Below are 25,355 nucleotides of genomic sequence, written 5' to 3'. Positions count from 1 at the left end.
AGGAAGTCTATTCCAGGCATATGGTGCAGCAAGATAAAAGGAATGGAGTCTGGAGTTAGCAGTGGAGGAGAAGGGTGCAGATAAGAGAGATTTACCCAGTGAACGGAGTTCCCAGGGAGGAGTGTAGGGAGAGATGAGAGTGGAGAGTTACTGAGGAGCTGCAGAGTGAATGCACTTATAGGTCAATAAGAGGAGTTTGAACTGTATGCGGAAATGGATAGGAAGCCAGTGAAGTGACTTGAGGAGAGGGCTAATATGAGCATAATGACCCTGGCGGAATATTAGTCGTGCAGCAGAATTTTGAACAGATTGAAGAGGAGAGAGATGGCTAAGTGGGAGACCTGTGAGAAGCAAGTTGCAATAGTCTAAGCGAGAGGTGATAAGAGCGTGGATGAGGGTTCTGGTAGTGTGCTCAGAAAGGAAAGGGCGAATTTTGCTGATATTATAGAGAAAGAAACGACAGGTTTTAGCAGTCTGTTGAATATGGGCAGAGAAGGAGAGGGAGGAGTCGAAGATGACCCCAAGGTTACGAGCTGATGAGACAGGAAGGATGAGAATGTTATCTTCAGAAATAGAGAATGAGGGAGGAGGAGAGGTTGGTTTAGGGAGAAAGATAAGAAGCTCAGTCTTGGTCATGTTTAGTTTCAGGTGGCGCTGAGACATCCAGGCAGTAATGTCAGACAGGCAGGCTGATACTTTGGCCTTGATTTCGATTGAGATTTCTGGTGTGGCGAGGTAGATCTGGGAGTCATCAGCGTAAAGATGATACTGAAAACCATGGGATGAGATCAGAGTACCAAGGGAAGAAGTATAGATGGAGAAGAGAAGAGGTCCCAGGACAGATCCCTGAGGTACACCAGCTGACAGTGGGATAGAAGTAGAAGAGGATCCACTAGAGTATACACTAAAGGTACGCTGGGAGAGATAAGAAGAAAACCAGGAAAGAACAGAGCCCTGAAATCCAAGTGAGGACAGTGTATCAAGGAGTAGGCTGTGATCAACAGTGTCAAAAGCAGCAGATAGATCGAGAAGGATGAGGATAGAATAGAGACCTTTGGATCTGGCTAGGAACAGATCATTGGAGACTTTAGCAAGCGCTGTTTCAGTTGAATGAAGGGAGCGAAAGCCAGATTGAAGTGGATCAAGAATAGCTTGAGATGAAAGAAAGTCAAGGCAATGGTGGTGAATGGCACGTTCAAGTATCTTGGATAGGAAAGAGAGGAGGGTGATAGGGCGATAGTTGGAAGGACAGGTAGGGTCCAATGAAGGTTTTTTAAGGAGTGATGTGACTATGGCATGTTTGAAGGCATCAGGAACAGTCGTAGTGGACAATGAAAGATTGAGGATATGACAGATAAACGAGATGACAGTAGGAGAGATAGTGTTAAGTAGATGGGTGGGAATAGGATCAGAGGAACAGGTAGTTAGTTTCGAGGAGGAAAGAAGATGTGTAGTAATGCTTACCATGTTACCTCTGGAATTTGCGCACGCTTATTAACCTCATTGACTGTAAAAAATCAAGCTGAACTGGAAGCCCCATTTATATTTCAGGTTGGACTCCCATAAAACTTCATCACTCCAGCAAAATCCCTCCACTTCCTTAGTGTTATTGTGGAGATGTCTTAGAATATCTCAATTTTCAGGGCTCTCCTCTGTATTGGATGCTGTGACCTGCTCAAATGCAGAATTCTTTCTTTAAATGGATAGTCGGAAAAGCAGACCACTATGTCGTGGGTCATAGTATCACACCTCAGACCCAACAATCTGTGCACCCAGTCAATTTCAATGTCTCAATCCCATAAGCGTCAGGCTCAGCATGATTGTAAAATGCATGACAATGTCCTGCTCTGCTTTAGCACAATCAGCATACTCAGCCTCTTCGGGGATTCTCCTAAACCAGAGATTGCAACTTTGAGATCTATTTTCAAGTTCCTCCACGTGCTCCCATAGGGCTTTGGTATCAGTGCTCTGGGTATCCTGGTAGGCTTGCAGTGCTCCTCCAGTTCCACTTGTTTTATGGAGAGGGCCCCAATCTCCCTCTCTATGCCCTTTAAGGTGTCTTTTAAGTCTTGCCACACTAACTTGAAATCGGCCCGCCGGTTCTGCAACCATTTTTTAAAGTCGCAGCTCCTCACCACTCTTGCCACATTATCCGATTCTGACACGAAATCTTCCTCCACCTTCGATTCAATCGGGGCCGTCTTGCACTGCAGTAGGACTGATTTCGACTGGTCTAATTTCTGTCAAGAAGTCATTTCATTCCCCAATCTCTGGAGGTATATGGAGCTGCTGAAAAATGGGTGCAGAGAGGGTATATTGCTCAAGTTAGTGGCAACCCACGCAGAGCTTCAGCCCTGGGTTGCCATCTCTAGTGCTGATGTCACTTCCTCAACAAAATATTTTCTAATGAATAATTACAATAGAAGATATTTTTTAAATAAGTAAGATTTCAACATTTTACAAAATCGAAGATAAGCAGAATAACACTTATACATGTTGGCGCATACATATGAATTGTGCACTTACGCACATATATACTAATATTCTAAACATTTGAACATATAATGCGCTGTAAATGTTTGTACCTAGTTTCTTTAATTGCCCCAAAAGGGGGAAATTCTATAACACGGTGACTACAATTAGGCATCAGCACGGAACTTATTCTATTGGAAAGTAAGTGCCTACTATCCTTTATTGAACACTAGTAAAAAAGGCCCGTTTCTGACACAAATGAAACTGGCGCTAGCAAGGTTTTCCTTGGAGTGTGTATGTTTGGGAGAGTATGTGAGAGTGAGTGACTGAGAGTCAGAGTGAAAGTGTGAGTGTGTGAGAGAGAGAGTGAGTCTGGGTGTGAGTGTGTTTGTGAGAGAGTGTGTGTGAGAATGAGAGTGTGTGTATGTGAGACACAGTGTGAGAGAGAGTGTGTGTGTGTGGGCAACAGAGAGAGTGTGTGTGAGACACAGATTCTCTGTGAGAGTGAGTGTATGACACCAAGCGAGTGTGTGAGTGACTGTGTGGCACATAGAGAGTGAATGTGATACTGTGTGAGACAGAGTGTGTGAGAGTGAGAGTCAGAAAGACATTGTATATGAGAGAGAGAGTGTGAGCCGTGCCCTCCCAATCCATGGCCATCTGTCCCCTGCCCCCTCCATTCATCCTTTTCCAGCAATTCCCCTCTGTCCCTGAGCCCTGCCCTCCCAATCCATGGCCATCCATGTTTGTCTGTCACCTGCCCCCTCCATTCATCCCTATCCAGCATTTCCCCTTTCTGCCTGAGGCCTGCCCTGCAATCCATATCCATCCATGGCCATCTGTCCCCTCCATTCATCCCTATGCAGCAATTCCCCTCTCCCTGAGTCCTGCCCTTCCAATCCATGCCCATCCATGCTCCTCTGTCACCTGGCCCCTCCATTTTTCCCTATCCAGCATTTCCCCTCTCTGCCTGAGGCCTGCTCTGCAATCCATATCCATCCATGCCCATCTGTCCCCTCCATTCATCCCTATCCAGCAATTCCCCTCTCCCTGAGTCCTGCCCTTCCAATCCATGCCCATCCATGCTCATCTGTCACCTGGCCCCTCCATTTTTCCCTATCCAGCATTTCCCCTCTCTGCCTGAGGCCTGCTCTGCAATCCATATCCATCCATGCCCATCTGTCCCCTCCATTCATCCCTATCCAGCAATTCCCCTCTCCCTGAGTCCTGCCCTTCCAATCCATGCCCATCCATGCTCCTCTGTCACCTGGCCCCTCCATTTTTCCCTATCCAGCATTTCCCCTCTCTGCCTGAGACCTGCTCTGCAATCCATATCCATCCATGCCCATCTGTCCCCTCCATTCATCCCTATCCAGCAATTCCCCTCTCCCTGAGTCCTGCCCTTCCAATCCATGCCCATCCATGCTCATCTGTCACCTGGGCCCTCCATTTTTCCCTATCCAGCAATTTCCCTCTCTCCCTGAGTCCTGCCCTCCCAATCCATGCCCATCCATGCTCCTCTGTCCCCTGCCCCCTCCATTCATCCATTTCCAGTAATTCCCCTCTCTCCCTGTGCCCTGCCCTCCTAATCCATACCCATCCATGCTCCTCTGTCCCCTGCCGCCTCCATTCATCCTTTTCCAGCAAGTCCCCTCTCGCCCTTCCATGACCCCCCCCCCTCGCATCCATGCTACTCTCTCTGCCATGTCCCAGCCTGACCCGCCCTCTTCTCCCCCCCCTTCGCATCCATGCCTCGCATCCATGCCCCCCCCCTTCGCATCCATGCCCCCCCACCCCTTCGCATCCATGCATCCCTTTTTTTTTTTTTATTCTTTTTAACTTTACCTCCGTGGCGGTTCGTGCAGCGAAGCGTCAGGGAAGGAGGCGGCGCTCCCGACGTCTAGCTTTCCCTTCGCTGTGTTCCGCCTTGTTTTGAAGGCGGAACACAGCGAAGGGAAGGGTAGACGTCGGGAGCGCCGCCTCCTTCCCTGACGCTTCGCTTCCGGATTTATTTGTTTAGACGCGAGGGCGGGGCAGAGACGGCTGGATGGCTTCACACCACGAACACCACGAACGCCACGAACACCACGAACCCTACAGCCAGGGACTCAGGGAGTGACGTCAGATAGCTTCAGAACGTTGTCCTCATTAGAACGTTCACGGTGCGTTTTATTATATTAGATTAGTGTAACTGGTTATGTACGTGCATATATTTTTTAGGTATGAGCACTTATGCCCGTCATAGAATTAGTGTGAAAGTGTCTAAGGGGCCCATTTACTAAGCTGTGGTAAAAAGGGCCCTGCACTAGTGACAGGGGCTGCTTTTGCCGCATTCTGGGGCCCTTTTTACCACAGCGGTAAAAAGGCTGAAAATAGACATGGCTGTGCAGGAAGATTGCTCTTACTGCATAGACAAGCAAGGGGGAGCAATTGCTGCCACCCACTGAGGTGGCGGAAAGGGCTCCTGCGCTGACCCGGTGGTAACCAGTTAGTGCACAACATTGCCCAATTACCACCGGGTAACTGCCACCCTAATAAATAATGCCGTATTTTCCCTAGCACAGGAAATGGTGCATGATAGGGATGGAACTACCACTGGTGCCCACGTTGGGCCGGCAGCAGCTCCAAATCAGCATTTGGTAATCCTGAGTTGGGCATACCGCCACTTAGTAAAATGGTCCCTAAGTGCTGTAGATACCCACATAACTTACAGCATTTGGTATATTACAGGCGTAAGTTTCAGCCCCATCCATACCTTGCCCTTGTGCACACCTCTTCTTGCAAATATGGCTATATGTAAGTCAAGTGAGTATTTACAGAATAATGTGTAGCAGTGGCGTAGCCAGCATGGGGCCACGGGAGCATGGGCCCCTGTAGATTTGGCCCTGGCCCCCACCCCCTCTGCCAACCCCCCCCCCCCCACACCGATTCACCACCAATGGACGCCGCCATGGGGGGCGAAAACGTGCCCCCGCACCTCGGGCTCTGCCCCCCCTCCCAGCGAAGTCTGGCTACGCCCCTGGTGTGTAGGTGGAATTTTGGCAGTTATATGCATATATGTGCATATATGTTTTTGTATGCCATTTATTCTAAATATGCACATACCTTTAATGGGCATGTAACTGCATTGCCCCCACAGTATGTGCAGTTTGTGAATGGCTTAATATGGCCCTGCCTACAGCTTGTAGGGTTGGTTGTAGAGACCTAGTTTTGGGGAAATAGTAATTTGTGGGATATGGGGTAGTTGCAGAGGTTAATTTTGGGGGCTGGGGACAGTTTGCGGGGTGATAAAGCAGCTGGAGGAGTAGTTTTTGGAGGGGGCAGCTTGCAGGGGATAGTTTTAGGAGATGAATGCAGTTTGGTGGTGATGTGGAAGTTACAGTATATTTTTGGGCGTGGAAGCAGTATGCAAAGTAGTGTGGCAGTTGCAGTGGGGGCAATTGCAAGGGATATTATTTGAGGATAGGGCAGTTTGTGGGTGGGACAGTTGTAGAGGTTAGTTTTTGGGTATGGAGCAATTTGCAAGCTGGTGTGGCAAGTGTGGGGTGTCATTTTATTAGGATGGTGAAATTTGTAGGGTGGTGTTGCTGTTGTGGGGTAGTTTTGGGGCTGTGGAGGTAGTATGGAGGGGGTGGGGCAGTGGCAGGGGGAGTTTTTTGAGGGGGTAGAGGCAGTTTGGAGGTTTTGAAGAATAGTGAATTCTATTGTTTAAACTATCTTACCCTATTTTGTAACAGCTACATTTCATTCTAAAATCCTATTTCATAGAAGCTGGAATGCCTTTTCCAATAAGAAAAATGCATTGAGACATATGTATGTGTGTGTGTTGAAGGGGGGGGGGGCTCATTTCTCTGAAACCCTTGGTCTGATTTGGCCCATTTTTGAACTCAATATGTCTTCTAACAGTTCCCCCCCCCCCCCCCCCAAATGGCAACTGTTATCCTATTCCATAAAGCTTTCTATGCTACAGATGCTGAAACTCCTTCGCCCAATATAAATGCATTGGTATATTTTTTTTGGGGGGGGGGGGCCTTATATCTCTGGAATTCCTAGTGTAGCTTTACACATTTTGAACTTGATCTGTCTTTTTACTAGTTTTCCCTCATGCTGAGTTGCATCCCATTCCATTAGATTTTCAGAGAGTTATTTTGTCCCTAGATAGACAGACAGACCTACATTCTCAAACCCTGTCATATAATTCTTTCCAACTTCTGTTGGATTGGAAAGAATATAAAAGGGGGCAGGATCTGGTATGTTTTGGAGATGCACCATTTAGGCATATTGGTTCCAATTCTATAAAATGGTGCCTATCTTCAGGTGACAGAAAGGGGGCACTTAGCACCAATTCTATAATAGCTTTAGGGTGTACCTAACACTATTATATAATACTAATGCAAATCCAATTGGCATGCCAAATCTTAAACATGACAGCTTATGTCAGGTCGATGGCTGGCATAAGTAGGCATGTCTATGGGTGCCTTGCAAAGTGTGCAAATGATAGTATTCTATAAGTTGCATGTATTGCTGGGCAGCATGCTCATGAGATACCCATGCACCAACCATTAGTATTTGCGAGTACAAACTAAGGGACATATGCGCAAAGTGTATTGAATAGCGGCTAACATTTGCACATGTAACTGCTAATGTATGACACCAATCACATGCATAAGTGCAGCTATTATATAGTCTCTGCTCACAAATTGATACCTTATATTAGTCAAGTGCAGTTCTATAACCTAGGTGTCCACATTTACATGTGGACCTGGCTGTGTGGGGTCCCCTTTGAATCTGTTCCAGCAGCTCCAGTGGAGTTTTGCAGCAACCCACTGACATCATCGGGCGGGGCTGATGCTGGAATAACTTAAGCATGCTTGCCTTGGGAAACTGTAGGAGAAGAAGGACGCTGTAACTAAGTACATAAGCATTACCATACTGGAACAGACTGAAAGCCAATCAAGCCCAGTATCCTGTTTCCAACAGTGGTCAATCCAGGTGACAAGTACCTGGTAGGATCCCAAAAGAGTAGAATAGATGTCATGCTACTTATCCCAGGAATAAGCAGTGAATTCTCACAATCCATTTAGAAACTTGTTCAAGCCTTTTTAAATCCTGCAGTGCTAATGATTTTTACTACATTCTCTGGCAATGAATTCTAGAGCTTAATTTACATGTTGAGTGAAGAAATATTTTCTCTGATTTGTTTTAAATGTACTACTTAACAGCTTCATTGGTGTCCCCTAGTCGTTGTACTGTTGAAAAGAGTAAACAAGTAATTCACGTTTACCCATTCCATTCCCACTTTTAGAACTCTATCATATCACCCTTCAGCCATCTCTTCTCCAGGCTGACCAGTCCTGGCCTCTTTAGCATTTCCTCATAAGGAAGTTATCCCATCTCATTTATCATTTTGGTTTCTCTTCTCTGTACCTTTTCTAATTCCATTATATCTTTTTTGAGATGCAGTGACCAGAACTGCACACAATACTCAATGTTTGGTCACACCATGGAGCAATTCAAATGATTATTTTTTTAAAGTAATTTTTATTTATTTTTTTTGTTGGGATGAAGTGTCAGGGAAAAAGTTACACATTGCCTGTGCAGATCACTTATTGCTTTATATATGCACACAATTCTTGACCATTCTGTTTGCCTTGACTGACAAATTTTCTGGGATATGCCCCTTAATGTACATACCCATAGGCAGCATCTGAGTGGCCTCCCTTTTGTATGGGCTCCTGATAAGTTGAAATGTTTGGTAGTGTGGTATGGCAATCAGTATTGTATAGTAACTAAATAAATGTAATTAGTTACTGTACTTAAGTAAAAGTTTTGTCACTTGTTACTTTTACTGAAGTAATAATTTCACCAATTTTTACTACTTTTACTCACATCTGATGTTCAACAGGGCCGTGCCTAGGGTCTCTGGCGCCCCCCTGCAGACTATCAGTTGGCGCCCCCCCCCCCCCCCCCGGTGAAAATGATCGCTCACCACTTGCTACACTGACAGGAATTGTCAGCAATATTCTTAGAAACAAATTGCTATACATTGCAAAATAAGATAGCAGATGTAAATTCTCAAAGTAGACATATTCCAAACGCTAAAATGAAAATAAAATGATTTTTTTCTACCTTTGTTGTCTGGTGACTTTCTTTTTCCGATCATGCTGGCCAGTATCTGAGTCTGCTGCTATCTGTCCTCTTAACTCCATTTCCAGGGCTTCCTTTCCATTTATTTCTTTACTTTCCTCCTTTCTTCTTCATTTCTTGCTCTATATCCATTTCCAGCAATTTCTTCTCTCTCCCTGGGTCCTGTCCTCCCATCCACGTCCATCCTTGTCCCTCTCTGCCCTTCCCTCCTCCATCCATAGCCAGCAATCCTCCTCTCTCTCCCCTCCCCTCCATTTCCAGCAAATTGTCCTCTCCCTGGGCCCCCATGTCCATCCTTGTCCCTCTCTGCCCTTCCCTCCTCCTCCATCCATAGCCAGCAATCCTCCTCTCTCTCCCCTCCCCTCCATTTCCAGCAAATTGTCTTCTCCCTTCACGCGATTCGCGAACCGCTTAGCACTGCTTAAAAAAAAAAAATTACACGTCAGCAGGAACAGGCTGCTTCAGCCAATCCCAGGGGCCTTCCTTCAGCGTGTTCCACCCCTGAGGGCTGAAGGAAGGCTCCTGGGATTGGCTGAAGCAGCCTGTTCCTGCTGATGTGTAAATTTTTTTTTTAAGCAGTGCTAAGCGGCAGCGCGGTTTGCGAATCGCGTGAAGTGGGGGGTGGGACGACGCGATGGCAACGAAGAGGTCGCAGCAGCGTCAGTGAAAGCGGAGCGCTGCCGACGTCTACCTTCCCTTCGCGCTCTTGGTTCCCTCAGTGTCCGCCTTCTTCTGACGTCAGAAGAAGGCGGGACACTGAGGGAACCAATGAGTGCAAGGGAAGGGAGACGTCGGCAGCGCTTTCACTGACGCTGCTGCGACCAGGTAAAAGATTTAAAGGCCTCGGCGGCGCAGGGCGAGAGTAAGCACCGCGGCGGCACCCTCCAGAGGTGGGCGCCCCCCTGCGGCGCTTACCCCGCTTACCGCATCGGCACGGCCCTGATGTTCACAGTTAAAAATAACAAGTAAAAATGTAAGCAAGACGTAAATGTTGATTCCCTTTGGTAAACCAAATGAAACAGCAAAACCTGAAACAGGATTTTACTATTGCAAACCTCATGTAAATAGTAGATCATCTCATCTTAAGTGTTGCTGTTCAGTGAATATAGCCTATGAGAACAGTGGAGTTCTCTGTGGGCTTCTTTTATCAAGCTCTGCTAGCAGCTCCCATGTGATAATGCCAACAAAGCCCATTCACTTTGAATGGGCTCCGTCAGCATTACTGCATGGGAACTGCTAGTGTGGCTTGATAAAAGAGGCCCTGTGTTTGTTGAATTGGTTATTGGTCTCCAGCCAAATTGAACAGTGTTGAGTTGGGTCACTTTGAAGCAGAGATGGAGGTAAAGCTGTTTGAAGTTCTTGGTGAATAGACATATATCTCTACCATGACAGACTGCTGGTCATCCCATGGAAAATTTTGCATTGGGATGACTGTCCACTGGATTAATAGAATCTTTAGAGGGGAAGTCTGCTTGTCTGGCCTTTCCCACACATTTGTTTTTGCATTAGGTCTCGAAGATATTCAAACAGAGTTTGCCATCAGATGAAAAATTGTTAGAACAATAAAAGATAATGATTCCAACGTTGTGAAAGCCTTCTCTGTAATTGGGCAGCACAATTATGATAACAAAGATGAAGGTGAAGATGCAAGTAGAGCTATATAGTACTACTTATAATGGAGATGATAAAAAAGGTTTGGACAAGTTCCTGGAGGTAAAGTCCATAGTCTGCTATTGAGATAGACAAGGGAGAAGTCATTGCTTACCCTGGGATTGGTAGCATGGAATGTTGCTACTATTTGGGTTTCTGCCAGGTACTTGTCACCTGGATTGGCCATTATTGGAAGCAAGTTACTGGTCTAGATGGAACATTGGTCTGATCCAGTATGGCTATTCTTATGTTCTTATGACAATGATGATGATAAAACATTCTTTGCTATATAGAAGTCAAATATTTCATACAGATTCCCTTGATCAACACCTGCGGACCCTGGTCTGATTTGAAGGAACTTTTTATCAGACTGAACACTCTGTTCCTTCCAGTGCAGTTGTTGAACACTTTATTTTAGCTGGGCTGGATTAATGTCTCACAAACACACTCACATGAGTGACAGTCATTTTCAAAATTTAGTTTTACTAAAAGTAAAATGGATTGAATTGTAGAGCAGTAAAGTTATTGGGACAAAAACATTAATGCATTCATTGTAGTTGCAGTAGTTTTGCTTTTTACTCAAAGTATTATATTAAGCAGTAACTTTTATTTTCACTTAAGTAATTTTATCATGTGTTATTCACTGTGCTTTTACTTAAGTACTAACATAGGCATTTATTTTTACTTTTACATAAGTACTTTGACCTAGTACTTTGAACAACACTGATGGTGATTTTGAGGAGTGTTCTTTAGAACTTAAGAGGTGATGTGGTGGTTAATTAATTTTGAAGTGGTCACCCTTATATCTGAAAAAACAAACCTTTTGCCTGCCCAAAATTGCTATGCTCTATTCTGTAACTGCCTGTGACCACAGCCACTCAGTTACATCATCTGCTTCAAGTTTTCAACATTAAAGATGCATAAAAAGTAGCATTTTCATGTCACAACAATTTTTAAGTGTTCTACTGTACAGAATTCACATTTTTCAAAATATTTTCCACATCTTTTAATTGGCGATTTCACATAAAAGTTGAAAGATGCCAAATTTGCCAGTTCTGCATTATTCATTGGCTTTATACAAAGATGGGTCCTGTGAATTTAGTAAAAGGCGAACTTTATATCATTTATACTAAAACATTTTCCATTAAATTTTATAGTGATGAAATTTGTAGAAGTTGAAATTTTCACAAATTTTTCTACAACTGAAGAAGCAAATTTTTTTTGCCATTTTCTTGTATATTTTGTCACACATCTGGAATCATCAGTAATGATGGAGATCCCATGCTGAGAAGCCAGTGCATTCTTTCTTCTGTTGATAATAGATCACTCATCTGTCAGATACTAACAGAAGAATCCTGGAGCTTCCGACAGGGGACGTGACATGTTGTGAAAAGCCCATTGCAGGATACCATCAAAGGAGCTCTGCTAAAGAAATACAAGGTTCAGCAATAAAAACCATGTAACGATTAGCAATGACCCACTTTACATAATGATTTTGGGAAAATAAGAACCTATTTAATTCAATACAGTGTCACATCTCTGTGTACCAGCAAATTCTTACAGACATTTTGAATGTTACTTCTCAGTCTATTCCCTTATAGTTTGGAAGCAATTTTCAAATACATATCTGTATATAAAACAGTGTTTTATATGTAGAAATTGGACTTCTGAGAATTGCTCAACACATACAAGCACATTTCAAAATGAAATAGTGTCCAAGCTGCTACTTGCTTATACTGCTGCAATCACCAAAAGTATTATTTAGCTGTAGCAAAAGAAAAATGCAAGGTGCTGAGGTAGAATAGTCAAAGAGTATTAACACATTTTGCCATCCAACATTTCTGTCCAGCACTAGATCTTTATCAGCAGAACTTGTTTGGTTTTATTTGTGTTATATCTTTGGTTCCTTGCATGGGGGCAACACCAACTTCCTGCTCTCACAGAAGCTTCTAAGGGTAGAGATATCTATCGTAACCACTAAAATTCTAGGGCTCTATTTACTTGAGAAGTTGTAAGAGAAGAGGATATTTCTTTGGTAAGTGAACATTATTTTGCTTTGTGCTTTGGGAACTTAAAGATTGGATTTTAAAGGAGGAATTGTAGGTGTGATAGGCAGAATAAAAATAGAAAAAAGCAAACTTTATCAATATTTCCATACTCTTTTCCCCTAGTTTTAAAACTTGAACTTTGTACCACAGCATTAACAGATAGCCTCTAGCAAGCACAGCAGGACCTAGTTTAATCTTAGGGGGGGGGGGGGACAGAGAGAAAAACAAACATTAATAACTAGTTCAACTGTACAACCCTTTCCCCATAGTTTTAAACTGTAATTTTCTCTAGAAGTAGACACTTTTCCCATAGTTTTAAACTCAAACGTTTTCTAGAGATCGAAACTTAGTGAAAGAATTTTAAAAAGAGTAGTAGGAAGGCTCAACTCTTGTTCTAAAAGACAGTTATTTTCTGTTCTTTGGCTGCTGGACATTACTAGTGCATTACTACTGACCTGAATTAGGTGTTAATTAAGGTGTGAGGAAGTAGAATATTTGCAAAGGTTATTAAGGGCAACTGATTACTGAGTTAGCTTGAAAGGGTCTGTTTGAAGCAGTCCCCTTAGATTCAAAACTATATAAATAGGAAAGGTCCCCCTTAACTTTCTTTCTGAGAAGTTCTGAGAGAAGAGGACATTTATCTGGTAAGTGAACATTATTTTGCTTTGTGCTTTGGGAACTTAAAGATTGGGGTTTAAAGGAAGACTTGTAGGTTAGTGATAGGCAGAATAAAAATATAAAAAAGCAAACTTTATCAACTAATCTCCATACTCTTTTCCCCCTAGTTCTAAAACTTGAACTTTGTACCACAGCATTAACAGATAACCTCTAGAAGGTACAGAAGGACCTAGTTGTTACGTTATACTAATATCCTTAATACCTTAGCAAATTTTAAATTATTGAAAAACTCAAAACTACTAAGATGGAGACAGCAGTCCAACAGCGAGAGGGGTGCTATCCAGAATTATGCATTGAGTATCACATGTATGATTATCTTCCAGTTAGTGAGCAGTTATATGTGTGTGCCTGAAGCAAAGAGCTCCTAGCTCTCAGAGAACAGGTCCATTCTCTTCAGGTTAGAGTAGTAGACTTTCAAGCTCATTTTCAAAGCACTTAGCCTCCCAAAGTTCCATAGAAACCTATGGAACTTAGCCTCCCAAAGTGCTTTGAAAATATGCCTGTTAGTGGAGCTGATGGGGACAGAGAGATACATAGAGGAGACCTATAGGGACGTTGTAGAGAAGTTCTACCTCCAGTCTGGCGGTCCCTGAGCTGCCTTGGAGGAGGGAGGTCTCCTAGAAGGAGAGCATCACCCTGGTGAAGTAGGAAGTACTAATGTAGCCAGGACCTGCCCACCAAGGGATGCACTATTCTCTCGTACCAAGGATATGTCTCTGGGAACTTCTGCCCAGGTGGGAAGGGTTAGGACAGCTGTTGTAGTTGGTGATTCGATCATTAGGCATGTAAATAGCTGGGTGGCTGGTGGACATGAGAATCGCCTGGTCACTTAACCTGCATAGTGCAAAGGTGGAAGACCTCACGCATCACCTAGACAGTGCTGGGGAGGATCCAGCTGTTTTGGTACATGTGGGTACCAATGACATAGGAATATGTGGGAGGGAGGTTCTGGAAGCTAAATTTAGGCTCTTAGTTAGAATACTGAGGTCCAAATCCTCCAGGGTAGCATTTTCAGAGATGCTTCCTGTTCCATGGGCAGGACCCAAAAGGCAAACAGAGCTCCAAAGTCTCAATTTGTGGATGAGACAATGGTGCAGAGATGAGAGATTTAGATTTGTTAGGAACTGGGCAACATTCTGGGAAAGGGGAGACTGTTCCAAAAGAATGGGCTCCACCTTAACCGGGATGGAACCAAGCTGCTGGCACTTTTAAAAGGAGATAGAGTAGCTTTTAAACTAGAATTGGGGTGTGGGGAGGGGGAAGCCAACAGTCGCCCAGGAGCGCATGGCTCAGTGTGGAGTATCCTTGAAGGATACTATTGAAACAGGAATCCTGGTAGAGAAGTTTCAACAATGCTGAAGATAAGCCAGGTGTGCTTAAGGAGAGAGCAGGATAAAGGATGTACATTATCCCCTTCAGCTTCTAAGCAGCTTGTAGATCAAAGGAAAAAACACAATATGAATTGCCTGTATACAAATGCTAGAAGCCTAAAAAATAAGAGTATATAGCACTAAATGATGAGGTAGATATAATAGGGATCTCAGAGACTTGGTGGAAAGAGGACAATCAATGGGACACTGTGTTAACAGGGTAAAATTTGTATTGCAATGATTGGAGGGGGGGTTGCACTATATGTTAAAGAGGGAATTGAGTCAAATAAAATAAACATTCCACATAGCATGGATAGAAGCGTGGAATCATTATGCATAGAAATTCCATCTGTGAAGGGAAGGAGTGTTATTGTAGGGCTGTACTACCGTCCGCTAGGACAGAATGAACACATAGGCTATAATCTATTTAGGAAGGATAGAGAGGGTCGTAAAGGTGGAGGAGTAGCTCTATATGTGAGAAATGATATCACGGCGACCGAAATGACAGGGACCTGGGGTAAGGAAGAAGAGATATGGATCACCTTAAAAAGAGATGATAGAACCTCTGTCGACGTGGGTGTTGTCTACAGACCTCCGACACAATTGGAAGAATTAGATAAAGACCTGATCGTAGATATTCAAAAGTTGGGAAAGAAGAGAGAGGTGCTGTTGCTAGGAGATTTCAATCTGCCGAATGTAGATTGGAAGGTTCCATCTGCGGAATCGGAAAGAAGTAGAGAGATTGTGGATGCTTTCCAAAGTGCTCTGCTCAGACAAATGGTCATGGAACCCACGAGGGAGGGAGCGACGCTGGATCTGGTGCTCACAAATGGGGATAGCGTGTCAAATGTCCGAGTGGGTGCCCACCTGGGCGGCAGTGACCATCAAACGGTTTGGTTTGATATGACGGCTGAAGTGGAGGGCGGCAACTCAAAACTCAAAGTCCTGGATTTCAAGCGTGCTAACTTTAGTAAAATGGGGGAATACCTAAGGAAGGAGCTGATGGGCTGGGAGGACGTACGAGAAGTGGAAGGACAGTGGTCCAGGCTGAAAGAAGCTATAAATAGGGCCAAAAACCTTTATGTAAGGAAAGTAAATAAAAGCAAGAGAAAAAGGAAACCGATATGGTTCTCCAAGCAAGTGGCTGAGAAAATAAAGGCTAAAGAGTTGGCGTTCCAGAAATACAGAAAAACTCAAGACGAGGAACACGGGGAGGAATACCGGATGAAACTGAAAGAAGCCAAGAGAGAGATATGTCTGGCGAAAGCGCAAGCGGAAGAACAAATGGCTAGAAATGTAAGAAGGGGTGACAAAAACTTCTTCAGGTATATTAGTGAAAGGAGAATGACTAAAAAGGGAATTGTGAGACTAAAAGATATTGCAAACCACTATGTAGATAATGATGAAGAAAAGGCAAACTTGCTAAATAGATACTTTTGTTCTATTTTTACTGAAGAAAATCCGGGAGAAGGATCGCGATGGACTGGCAAAAGTTCATTTGAGAATGGAGTGGATATAGCACCGTTCACGGAAGAGAGTGTGTATGAACAACTTGAAAAACTAAAGGTGGACAAAGCCATGGGACCGGATGGGATCCACCCCAGGATATTGAGGGAGCTCAGAGAGGTTCTGGCAGGTCCTCTTAAAGATTTGTTTAATAAATCCTTAGAAATGGGAGAGGTTCCGAGGGATTGGAGAACAGCGGAGGTGGTCTCTCTTCACAAAAGTGGTGATAGGGAAGAAGCTGGAAACTACAGGCCGGTAAGCCTCACTTCAATTATTGGAAAAGTAATGGAAGCGATGCTGAAGGAAAGGATAGTGAATTTCCTGGAAGACAATGAGTTGCAAGATCCGAGACAACATGGTTTTACCAAAGGGAAATCGTGCCAAACGAATCTCATTGAATTCTTTGATTGGGTGACCGTAGAATTGAACCGTGGACGTGCTATAGACGTAATCTACTTAGATTTCAGCAAGGCTTTTGACACGGTTCCCCACAGAAGGCTCTTAAATAAACTGGATAGGCTGAAGATAGGACCCGAAGTGGTGAACTGGATTAGGAACTGGTTGAAGGACAGGCGCCAGAGGGTGGTGGTGAATGGAGTTCGCTCGGATGAGGGAAAGGTGAGTAGTGGAGTGCCTCAGGGATCAGTGCTGTGGCCGATTCTGTTCAATATATTTGTGAGTGACATTGCCGAAGGGTTAGAAGGTAAAGTTTGCCTATTTGCAGATGATACTAAGATTTGTAACACAGTGGACACCCCGAAGGGAGTGGAAAACATGAAAAAGGATCTGAGGAAGCTAGAAGAATGGTCTAAGTTTGGCAATTAAAATTCAATGCGAAGAAATGCAAAGTGATGCACTTAGGGAGTAGAAATCCACGAGAGGCGTATGTGTTAGGCGGTGAGAGTCTGCTAGGTACGGACGGTGAGAGGGATCTTGGGGTGATAGTATCTGAGGATCTGAAGGCGATGAAACAGTGCGATAAGGCGGTGGCTGTAGCTAGAAGTTTGCTAGGCTGTATAGAGAGAGGTGTGATCAGCAGAAGAAAAGAGGTGTTGATGCCCCTGTACAAGTCGCTGGTGAGGCCCCACCTGGAGTATTGTGTTCAGTTTTGGAGGCCGTATCTTGCTAAGGATGTAAAAAGAATTGAAGCGGTGCAAAGAAAAGCTACAAGGATGGTATGGGATTTGCGTTACAAGATGTATGAGGAGAGACTTGCTGACCTGAACATGTATACCCTGGAGGAAAGGAGAAACAGGGGTGATATGATACAGACGTTCAAATATTTGAAAGGTATTAATCCGCAAATGAACCTTTTCCGGAGATGGGAAGGCAGTAGAACGAGAGGGCATGAAATAAGATTGAAGGGGGGCAGACTCAAGAAAAATGTCAGGAAGTATTTTTTCACGGAGAGGGTGGTGGATGCTTGGAATGCCCTCCCGCGGGAGGTGGTGGAGATGAAAACGGTAACGGAATTCATACATGCGTGGGATAAACAAAAAGGAATCCTGTTCAGAAGGAAGGGATCGTCAGGAGCTTAGCCTAGAATGGGTAGCAGAGCCGGTGGTTGGGAGGCGGGGCTAGTGCTGGGCAGACTTATACGGTCTGTGCCCTGAAAAAGACAGGTACAAATCAAGGTAAGGTGTACACAAAAACTAGCACATATGAGTTTATCATACGTGGAATAAACATAAAGGAATCCTGTTCAGAAGGAAGGGATCGTCAGGAGCTTAGCCTAGAATGGGTGCCAGAGCTGGTGGTGGGAGGCGGGGCTGGTGGTTGGGAGGCGGGGATAGTACTGGGCAGACTTATACGGTCTGTGCCCTGAAAAGGACAGGTACAAATCAAGGTAAGGTGTACACAAAAACTAGCACATATGAGTTTATCTTGTTGGGCAGACTGGATGGACCGTGCAGGTCTTTTTCTGCCGTCATCTACTATGCTACTATGTTACTATGAAGAAATGTTTACAGAGATTAGGAAAGCTGGCAAATTGGGCAACACTATAATAATGGGTTATTTCAATTACCCCAATATTGACTGGATAAATGTTACATCAGGGAGTGCCAGGGAAATAAAATTTCTAGATGTAATAAGTGACTGCTTCTTGAAGCAACTGGTTCAGGAACTGATGAGAGGGGGAGCCATTTTGGAACTGGTCCTTAGTGGCATGCAAGGCATAGTGCGAGAGGTGGAGGTGTTGGGTCCCCTGGGAAACAGTGATCATAACATGAACAAGTTTGAGCTACTATCTGGAATGAATCTGCAAAGCAAATCTACTGTAGCTGCATTTCATTTTCGAAAGGGCAACTATAATAAAATGCGAAAATGGTTAAAAAGAAACTAAAAGGATTGGCTGCAAAGGTTAGGACACTGAATCAGGCATGGACATTATTCAAAAATACCATCTTGGAAACCCAGTCCAGATGCATTTCACGTATTTGCAAAGGTGGAAAGAAGAGAAAACGTCAGCCAGCATGGTTAAAAGTTGAATTAAAAGAGGCCATTACTAAAAGATTGTCCTTCAAGGAATGGAAAAAGGACCCAAATGATGAGTGGGAAAGCGCAGGGTACAAATGTAAGAAAATAAATAAATAAATAAAATAAGAAGCAACATAAGCACTGGCAAGTCAGATGCAAAGCATTAATAAAGAAGGCTAAAAGAGAATATGAAGAGAAACTTGCCGCAGAGGCTGAACCTCACAGTAACAATGTTTTCAGGTACATCAGAAGCAGAAAGCCTGCGAGGGAATCTGTAGGACTGTTAGATCATGAAGGAGCAAAAAGGGTACTCAGGGAGGACAAGGCCATAATGGAGAAACTGAATGAATGCTTTGCTACTGTCTTTACAGAAGAAGATGTAAGATATCTGCCTGTACCGGAAATGGTTTTCAGGGGTGATGATGCAGAAGAACTGTAAGAAATCTTGGTGAACCTGTAAGATGTACTGAGCCAAATTGACAAATTAAAGAGTAGTAAATCACCTGGACCGGATGGCATACATCTAAGGGTACTCAAAGAACTCAAGCATGAAATTGCAGCAGTAATATGTAGCCTGTCGTTAAAATCATCTGTAGTACCTGAAGATTAGAGGGTGGTCAATGTGATGCTGATTTTTTAAAAGAATTCTAGGGTTGATCCGGGAAATTATAGACCAGTAAGCCTGACTTCGGTGCCAGGTAAAATAGTGGAAACTATTATAAAGAATAAAATTACAGAACACATAGATAAACATGTTTTAATGGGACAGAGTCAGCATGGGTTCAGCTGAGGGAAGTCTTGCCTCACCAATTTGCTTCATTTCTTTGAAAGCATGAATAAACATTTGGATAAAGGTTAGCTGGCTGATGTAGTGTATCTAGATTTTCAGAAAGACAATGATAAAGGGGATGGAATGACTTATCTGTTAGGAAAGGCTAAAGTGGTTAGAGCTCTTCAGCTTGGAGAAGAGACGGCTGAGGGGAGATATGATAGAGGTCTATAAAATACTGAGCACAGTTGAACAGGTAGAAGTGAATCGCTTGTTTACTCTTTCCAAAAACACTAGGACTAAGGGGCACGCAATGAAGCTACTAAGTAATAAATTTAGAACAAATCAGAGAAAATATTTCTTCACTCAGAGTATAATTAAACTCTGGAATTCACTGCTAGAGAATGTGGTAAAAGCAGTTAGCTTAGCAGGGTTTAAAAAAGGTTTGGATAATCTTCTATAAGAAAGTCCATAAGCCATTATTAAGATGGACTTGGGAAAATCCACGGCTTATTTCTAGGATAAGAAGCATTTTTTTTTTTTTTACTCTTTTGGGATCTTGCCAGGTACTTGTGACCTGGATTAGTCACTGTTGGAAACAGGATACTGGGCTCGATGGACCTTTGGTTTGTCCTAGTATGGCAGCACATGTTCTTAAGCAGACTCTGCAGAGCAAAGAAGAACACCTGTTCTAGCTGTTCCAGACCCTTTCTCTTCAATCCTAGAATCAAAATGCAGCAGAGATGGGGCAGAAAGAACAGAAAGTTAAGTAGAGCACAAAATAGGGGTGTAGCTACGGGTGGGCCTGGATGGGCCCAGGCCCACCCAGTTTAGCCTCAGGCCCGCCCGCCCAGAAGCAGATCCTTATCGTGACCGTCTCCCGCCCCTGCCACAGCGCTTCATTTAATGTTGTCGGCGCTGCTGTTACAGTTTCCCACCCCCGCGGCAGCGCTTTACACTTTACCTAACAGCCAACGCTACAGATGCAGCGCTGACGTCCGAGTCCGACGTCCTGCTCCGGGGCCTTCCACGCTGATGTAACTTCCTGTTATGGAGGCGGGACGCGGAAGGCCCCCTGGAGCAGGACATCGGACTCGGACGTCAGCGCTGCATCTGTAGCGTTGCTGTTAGGTAAAGTGTAAAGCACCGCCGCGGGGGTGGGAAACTGTAACAGCAGCGCCGACAACATTAAATAAGCGCTGCGACAGGGGTGGGAGAGGGTGAGGAAGTGAGTGGGGTGCTGCGTGCTGGCCCAGTAAGGGGAGGCAGGGAGGGGAGGGAACAGCAGGGTGCTGGACTTGCCAGGGGCAGAGGGTTGGAGGGAAGGGAGAGAGGTTTTGGGATTTGCAGAGGGGAGGTTGGAGGGAAGGGAGAGAAGTTTTGGGATTTGCAGAGGGGAGGTTGGAAGGAAGGGGATAGGTTTTGGAATTTGCAGAGGGGAGGTTGGAGGGAAGGGAGAGAAGTTTTGGGATTTGCAGAGGGGAGGTTGGAAGGAAGAGGATAGGTTTTGGAATTTGCAAAGGGGAGGTTGGAGGGAAGGGAGAGAAGTTTTGGGATTTGCAGAGGGGAGGTTGGAAGGAAGGGGAGAGGTTTTGGGATTTGCAGAGGGGAGGTTGGAGGGAAGGGAAGAGGTTTTGGATTTGCAGAGGGGAGGTTGGAAGGAAGGAAAGAGGTTTTGGGATTTGCAGAAGGGAGGTTGGAAGGAAGTGGAGAGGTTTTGGATTTGCAGAGGGAAGGGGAGAGGTTTTGGATTTGCAGAGGGGAGGTTGGAGGGAAGGGAGAGGTTTTGGATATATAGGGGGGTGGAAGGAAGGGGAGAGGTGCTGGATATGCAGGGGGGTGGAGGGAAAGGGGAGAAGTGCTGGATATGCAGAGGGTTGAAGTGAAGGGGAGAGGTGCTGGACATGTATGGGGGCTGGATGAAAGGGAAAGAGGTGCTGAACATGTAGGGGGGCTGGATGAAAGGGAGAGAGATGCTGGACGTGTTGGGGGGGGGGGCTGCAGGAGAGGTGCTGGATATGCAGATGATGATATGCAGAGGGAAGGGAGAGAGATGCAGGGAGAAAGAGCCAGATGCATAAGGGGAAGGAAAGAGAGGAAGAGAAGCTGGTTGGGGGGTGGGATCAGAGAGGAGAGGGACACATTGGTGTGGAGGAGGGAGAAAGGGGACATAGGGAAGTATACAGATACAGAAGGGAGATGATGGGCATTAGGTGGGAGCATGGGGACAGGGACACAAATGTGAGATGCTGTATGGGGATAGCACATGGGCACAGAGGGGTAATGCCTGACCAAGGGGGGGGGGGGGATATAGAATAGAGATAAAATGCTGGACACTGGAGAGGGGGGTATATGGACACGGGTGGGGGGGGGGGGAGATACCAGACAAGGGAGAGAATAGGAACGCAGAAGGGATATGCTGGGCATGGGGTGCATAGGTGCACAGAGGAATGATGATGGATGAGGGGATATGAACACAGGGGAGATAATGAACAAGGAAATATAGGAAAACAGAGATGGGAGATGGATGATGGACATGAAGAAAGAAGAAATGTCAAATAGGAGACCCTGGCAAGTGAGTTAAGAGAAGACAGAGGGAAGCAGAAACCAGAGACTGGGACCAATATGATTTGAGAAAAAATGACCAGACAACAAAAAGGTATAAAAAAGTATTTTATTTTCAATGTTGTGAATATAATATGTTGGATTTGGAATGTACATCTTGCCAAAGTTGATGGTAAACATGGCTGGGGTCCAGAAAAGAAATCTAGGAAAGGACCCCAAAGTCCATTACCAGGCTGCGCCTTCAGCTTCCAGCATGCAGGCTTTCTCTGGCCAAGGAACCAAGCACAATTGCCCTAGTTGCATCCCCTAACACCATCCCTGGCATGTGCCATCTTTATATTTTGCACAGGAGCAAATGCCATTCTTTCTTGTTTCTCTGGTGTTGTACTACATGCAAGGTCTAGTTTCTTGGGGTTTCCATTTAATTTATATTTCTACAGTGTGTGGTCACTTATTCTGTATTTGGCATTTGTGTCTTGTGTGTGTGACTGAGGTATTCTGTTAGCATGAAGTTTCCATGTAGCATTCTGTAGTATTTTGGCTTGTTCAGCTTTCCTGATAAATGTATTTGTATTTTAGGGCCCTACTATAATATTTAAGGCACTTCTTTTTCATAGTTAGGATCTTTGTTTTGGAAGTTAGTGTTGGCATGGTAGATTTGCTCTAGGTTCTGAGTGACTTTTGTTTTATAGATTTTTTTAAAGTTAATTTATAATATGTCTGTAATTGAGATTACACTAGAAAACAAAATTTCTTTGTATGATGAGTTTTATGGAGAATTGTCCTTGCTGTGCTCTGTATCCATTGTTGGTGGAGGGCCAGGAGGTTCTCTGGATGCAGAATGTGTTTGGCTTCAATACCATATATGTGTTGGAGGACCATGGCTCAGTGGGGCTGAATAGTGCAGTCTATTGTACTTCCCTTAGCTCTAAATTGGCCTACAGCCACTGAAGCCTGCACTGCAACCCTCATTGAAGTTATGGGGAGTGGGGTAGGGTCAGAGCATGGGTGCATCAGGTTTGCTGTTTTTTTTCTTTTTCAAAAAAGTTGGCAACTCTAGTGCCCACCCATCCAACCTGTTGGCCCACCCAAAAATTGCCTTCTGGCTACGCCACTGGCACAAAAGTCTTCTGTTTGTCTTGCTGTGCCAGCTCCAGCCCCAGCCCCAACTCTTGCTAGCAGGGTCAGTATGGGGAGGGCTATAGCAGAAAAATCTCCAGACCACATTGTGACTTCTGGGGAGGGAGATGATGTAAAATTTGAGAGATGAGTGTAAAGTGGAGGTGTTGAATGAATTGAGATGAATGCTGTGCCCCTCCCCCCTTCCATCCCTGAAGCCAGCTTGCAGACTTGGGATGTTTAGAAACTTTTTTCCTCTCCAAGATCCATTCTGCAATTTGTTTTGCAGCAGGTATGAGAGGACCAGGACTAGGATTTCAGAAATAGTGGATGTGAGAGAGAGACAAGGTGGGAGGTGTAAGAGAACCATGTTGAGGAGGGGGTTATGTGCAAAAATGTGTAGAGGGAAAATACAGGGGCACATGAGTTGGTGAGGATGAAAGAACCCAGATGTTATGAGGGCAAGAAAGCCTAAGATAATGTTGGGTGGAATAGAGCTGTTGATGGAAAGTGTTTCTAAGACAGAATCAGAAGTGGTGAAACTGGTTGGGTGACAGAAAGACAAAGGTGGAGTACTCAAACAGAGACAGAGAGAAGGAGGGGAGAGAGTTTTGAGAGACATGCCAGGTGATTATGAGGGTAGAATGGATGTGTGAAATCCTAAAGGGTGATGAAAAGGTGTATAACAGAGAGAATACTGGGAGAAGGGGCAAGTGTACAAGAGGTTGACAAGGGGTGAAAATGAATTTGAGAGTGGGTGATTGGGGAGCATGAGGTGTGGCAAGAGGACCACAAAAGAGTAGCTACTGGGGAAGAAAGGACCAGAAAGTAAGAGACTTATATGTCGAGTCCGCTGTCAGATGTTCAGAATGCAACCCAGTTAGAGGAAGTTGAAAACCTGAGAAGAGCACATATTGTGATGTGGAGAACCAGAGGGTGTAAGGATTAAAAAAAAAAAGGCAAAGGAGACAATAGATGAGATCTAGTTGCAACTGCATAGGATTTGAAGAGATGATGCTGTAAAGGGAGAGATTTAGAGATTCAGAAAGAAAGGAAGGAAAAAAATAAAAGGAAAAGACTGATGTGAGAGAGGGAAAAGGATGAAGAGAAGAAAGATAAAATGCAAAGGAGAGGCTGGAGGAAGAGTTAGGAGAAAATAAACAAGAGGGATATTTTTTAAAAAAAGAGAGACTGGTACCCACATGATTAGGAAGACAGTATCAGGCTTATTTTTGAAAGGGATTGCTGGCAATCTTCCGACACAAATCGGGAGATCACCAGCGATCTCTTGATCCCGGCCAAATCGGTATTATCGAAAGCTGATTTTGGCCGGCCCCAATTGCTTTTTTGTTGTGGTGCCGGCCAACCTTCAAGGGGGCGTGTTGGTAGGGTAGCGAAGGCGGGAAGGGGGATGGGGCAGGGCGTGGTTATGAGATGGCCGGCTTCCCCTTATAATGGAAAAAAAGGCCGGCTCGAACGAGCATTTCGCCGGCTGGACTTGGTCCATTTATTTTTAGGACCAAGTCCCAAAAAAGTGCCCCAACTAACCAGATGACCACCGGAGGGAAGCAGGGATCACCTCCCCTTTCTCCCCCAGTGGTCACCAACCCCCTCCCACACACACAAAAAAAAAATTTAAAACATTTTTTGCCAGCCTGTATGCCAGCCTCAAATGTCATACCCAGCTCCCTGACAGTAGTATGCAGGTCCCTGGAGCAGTTTGTAGTGGGTGCAGTGCAATTCAGGCAGGTGGACCCAGGCCCATCCCCCCCACACCTGTCACACTTGTGGTGGTAAATGTGAGCCCTCCAAAACCCACTGTACCCACATGTAGGTGCCCCCCTTCACCCCTTAGGGCTATGGTAATGCTGTAGAGTTGTGGCCAGTGGATGTTGGGGCAGATTTGGGGGGCTCAGCACCCAAGGGAAGGGTGCTATGCACCTGGAAGCTAATTGTGTAATTTTTAAAATTTTTTAGAAGTGCCCCCTAGGGTGCCCAGTTGGTGTCCTGGCATGTGAGGGGGGCCAGTGCACTACAAATGCTGGCTCCTCCCACGCCCAAATGCCTTGCATTTCGCCGGGTTTGAGATGGCCAGGTCCAGTTTCCATTATGGATGGAAAACGGAGCTGGCCATCTCATCTAAACCCGGCGATCCTATTCTAAACCTGGCGAGCGATTTGGCCGGCGCCAAGCGTATTTCGAAAATATGCTTGGCTCCGCCCCCTCGTGGAGCCAGCCCCGAAGATGGCCAGCCATCGATTTCGCCGGCGCCTTTCGATTATGCCCCTCTTTGTCTCCCAGACTGAACTGGATGTTTGGGAATCCAATTCAAAAACTACTAATCTGGGTGTCACGCCAACATAGAATCTACATTTGGAAACAGCTGGATTTTGTTGGCTAATTACATTTTTTCTGGTGCGTACTTAATTCTCTTGCATGCAGAACATACCCATCAACCTGGAATCTTTTATATTGTGCATTAAAGGTATTTTAGTTAATCAGCATAATCTTCATGGTTACAATAGACGAGGTGTCAAACATGTGACCCATGGG

At 44.8% G+C, this 25,355-nt stretch overlaps 1 protein-coding gene across 1 annotated transcript in view; it reads right to left on the bottom strand.

Moving 5' to 3' along the window:
- Positions 1 to 11,610: 11,610 nt before the first annotated feature.
- The window catches only part of LOC115478337 (autoimmune regulator-like), a 135,174-nt gene continuing 121,429 nt past the window's right edge, over positions 11,611 to 25,355 (bottom strand). Inside the window, exon 13 of the mRNA XM_030215641.1 lies at positions 11,611 to 11,691. Within this exon, the coding sequence (XP_030071501.1) occupies positions 11,611 to 11,691 (81 nt within the window). The remainder of the gene's footprint in view (positions 11,692 to 25,355) is intronic.

Source organism: Microcaecilia unicolor, chromosome 10, assembly GCF_901765095.1.
Source record: "Microcaecilia unicolor chromosome 10, aMicUni1.1, whole genome shotgun sequence".
In the NCBI taxonomy this organism is placed as follows: Eukaryota; Metazoa; Chordata; class Amphibia; order Gymnophiona; family Siphonopidae; genus Microcaecilia; species Microcaecilia unicolor.
This window is presented reverse-complemented; position numbering and strand designations above follow the sequence as displayed.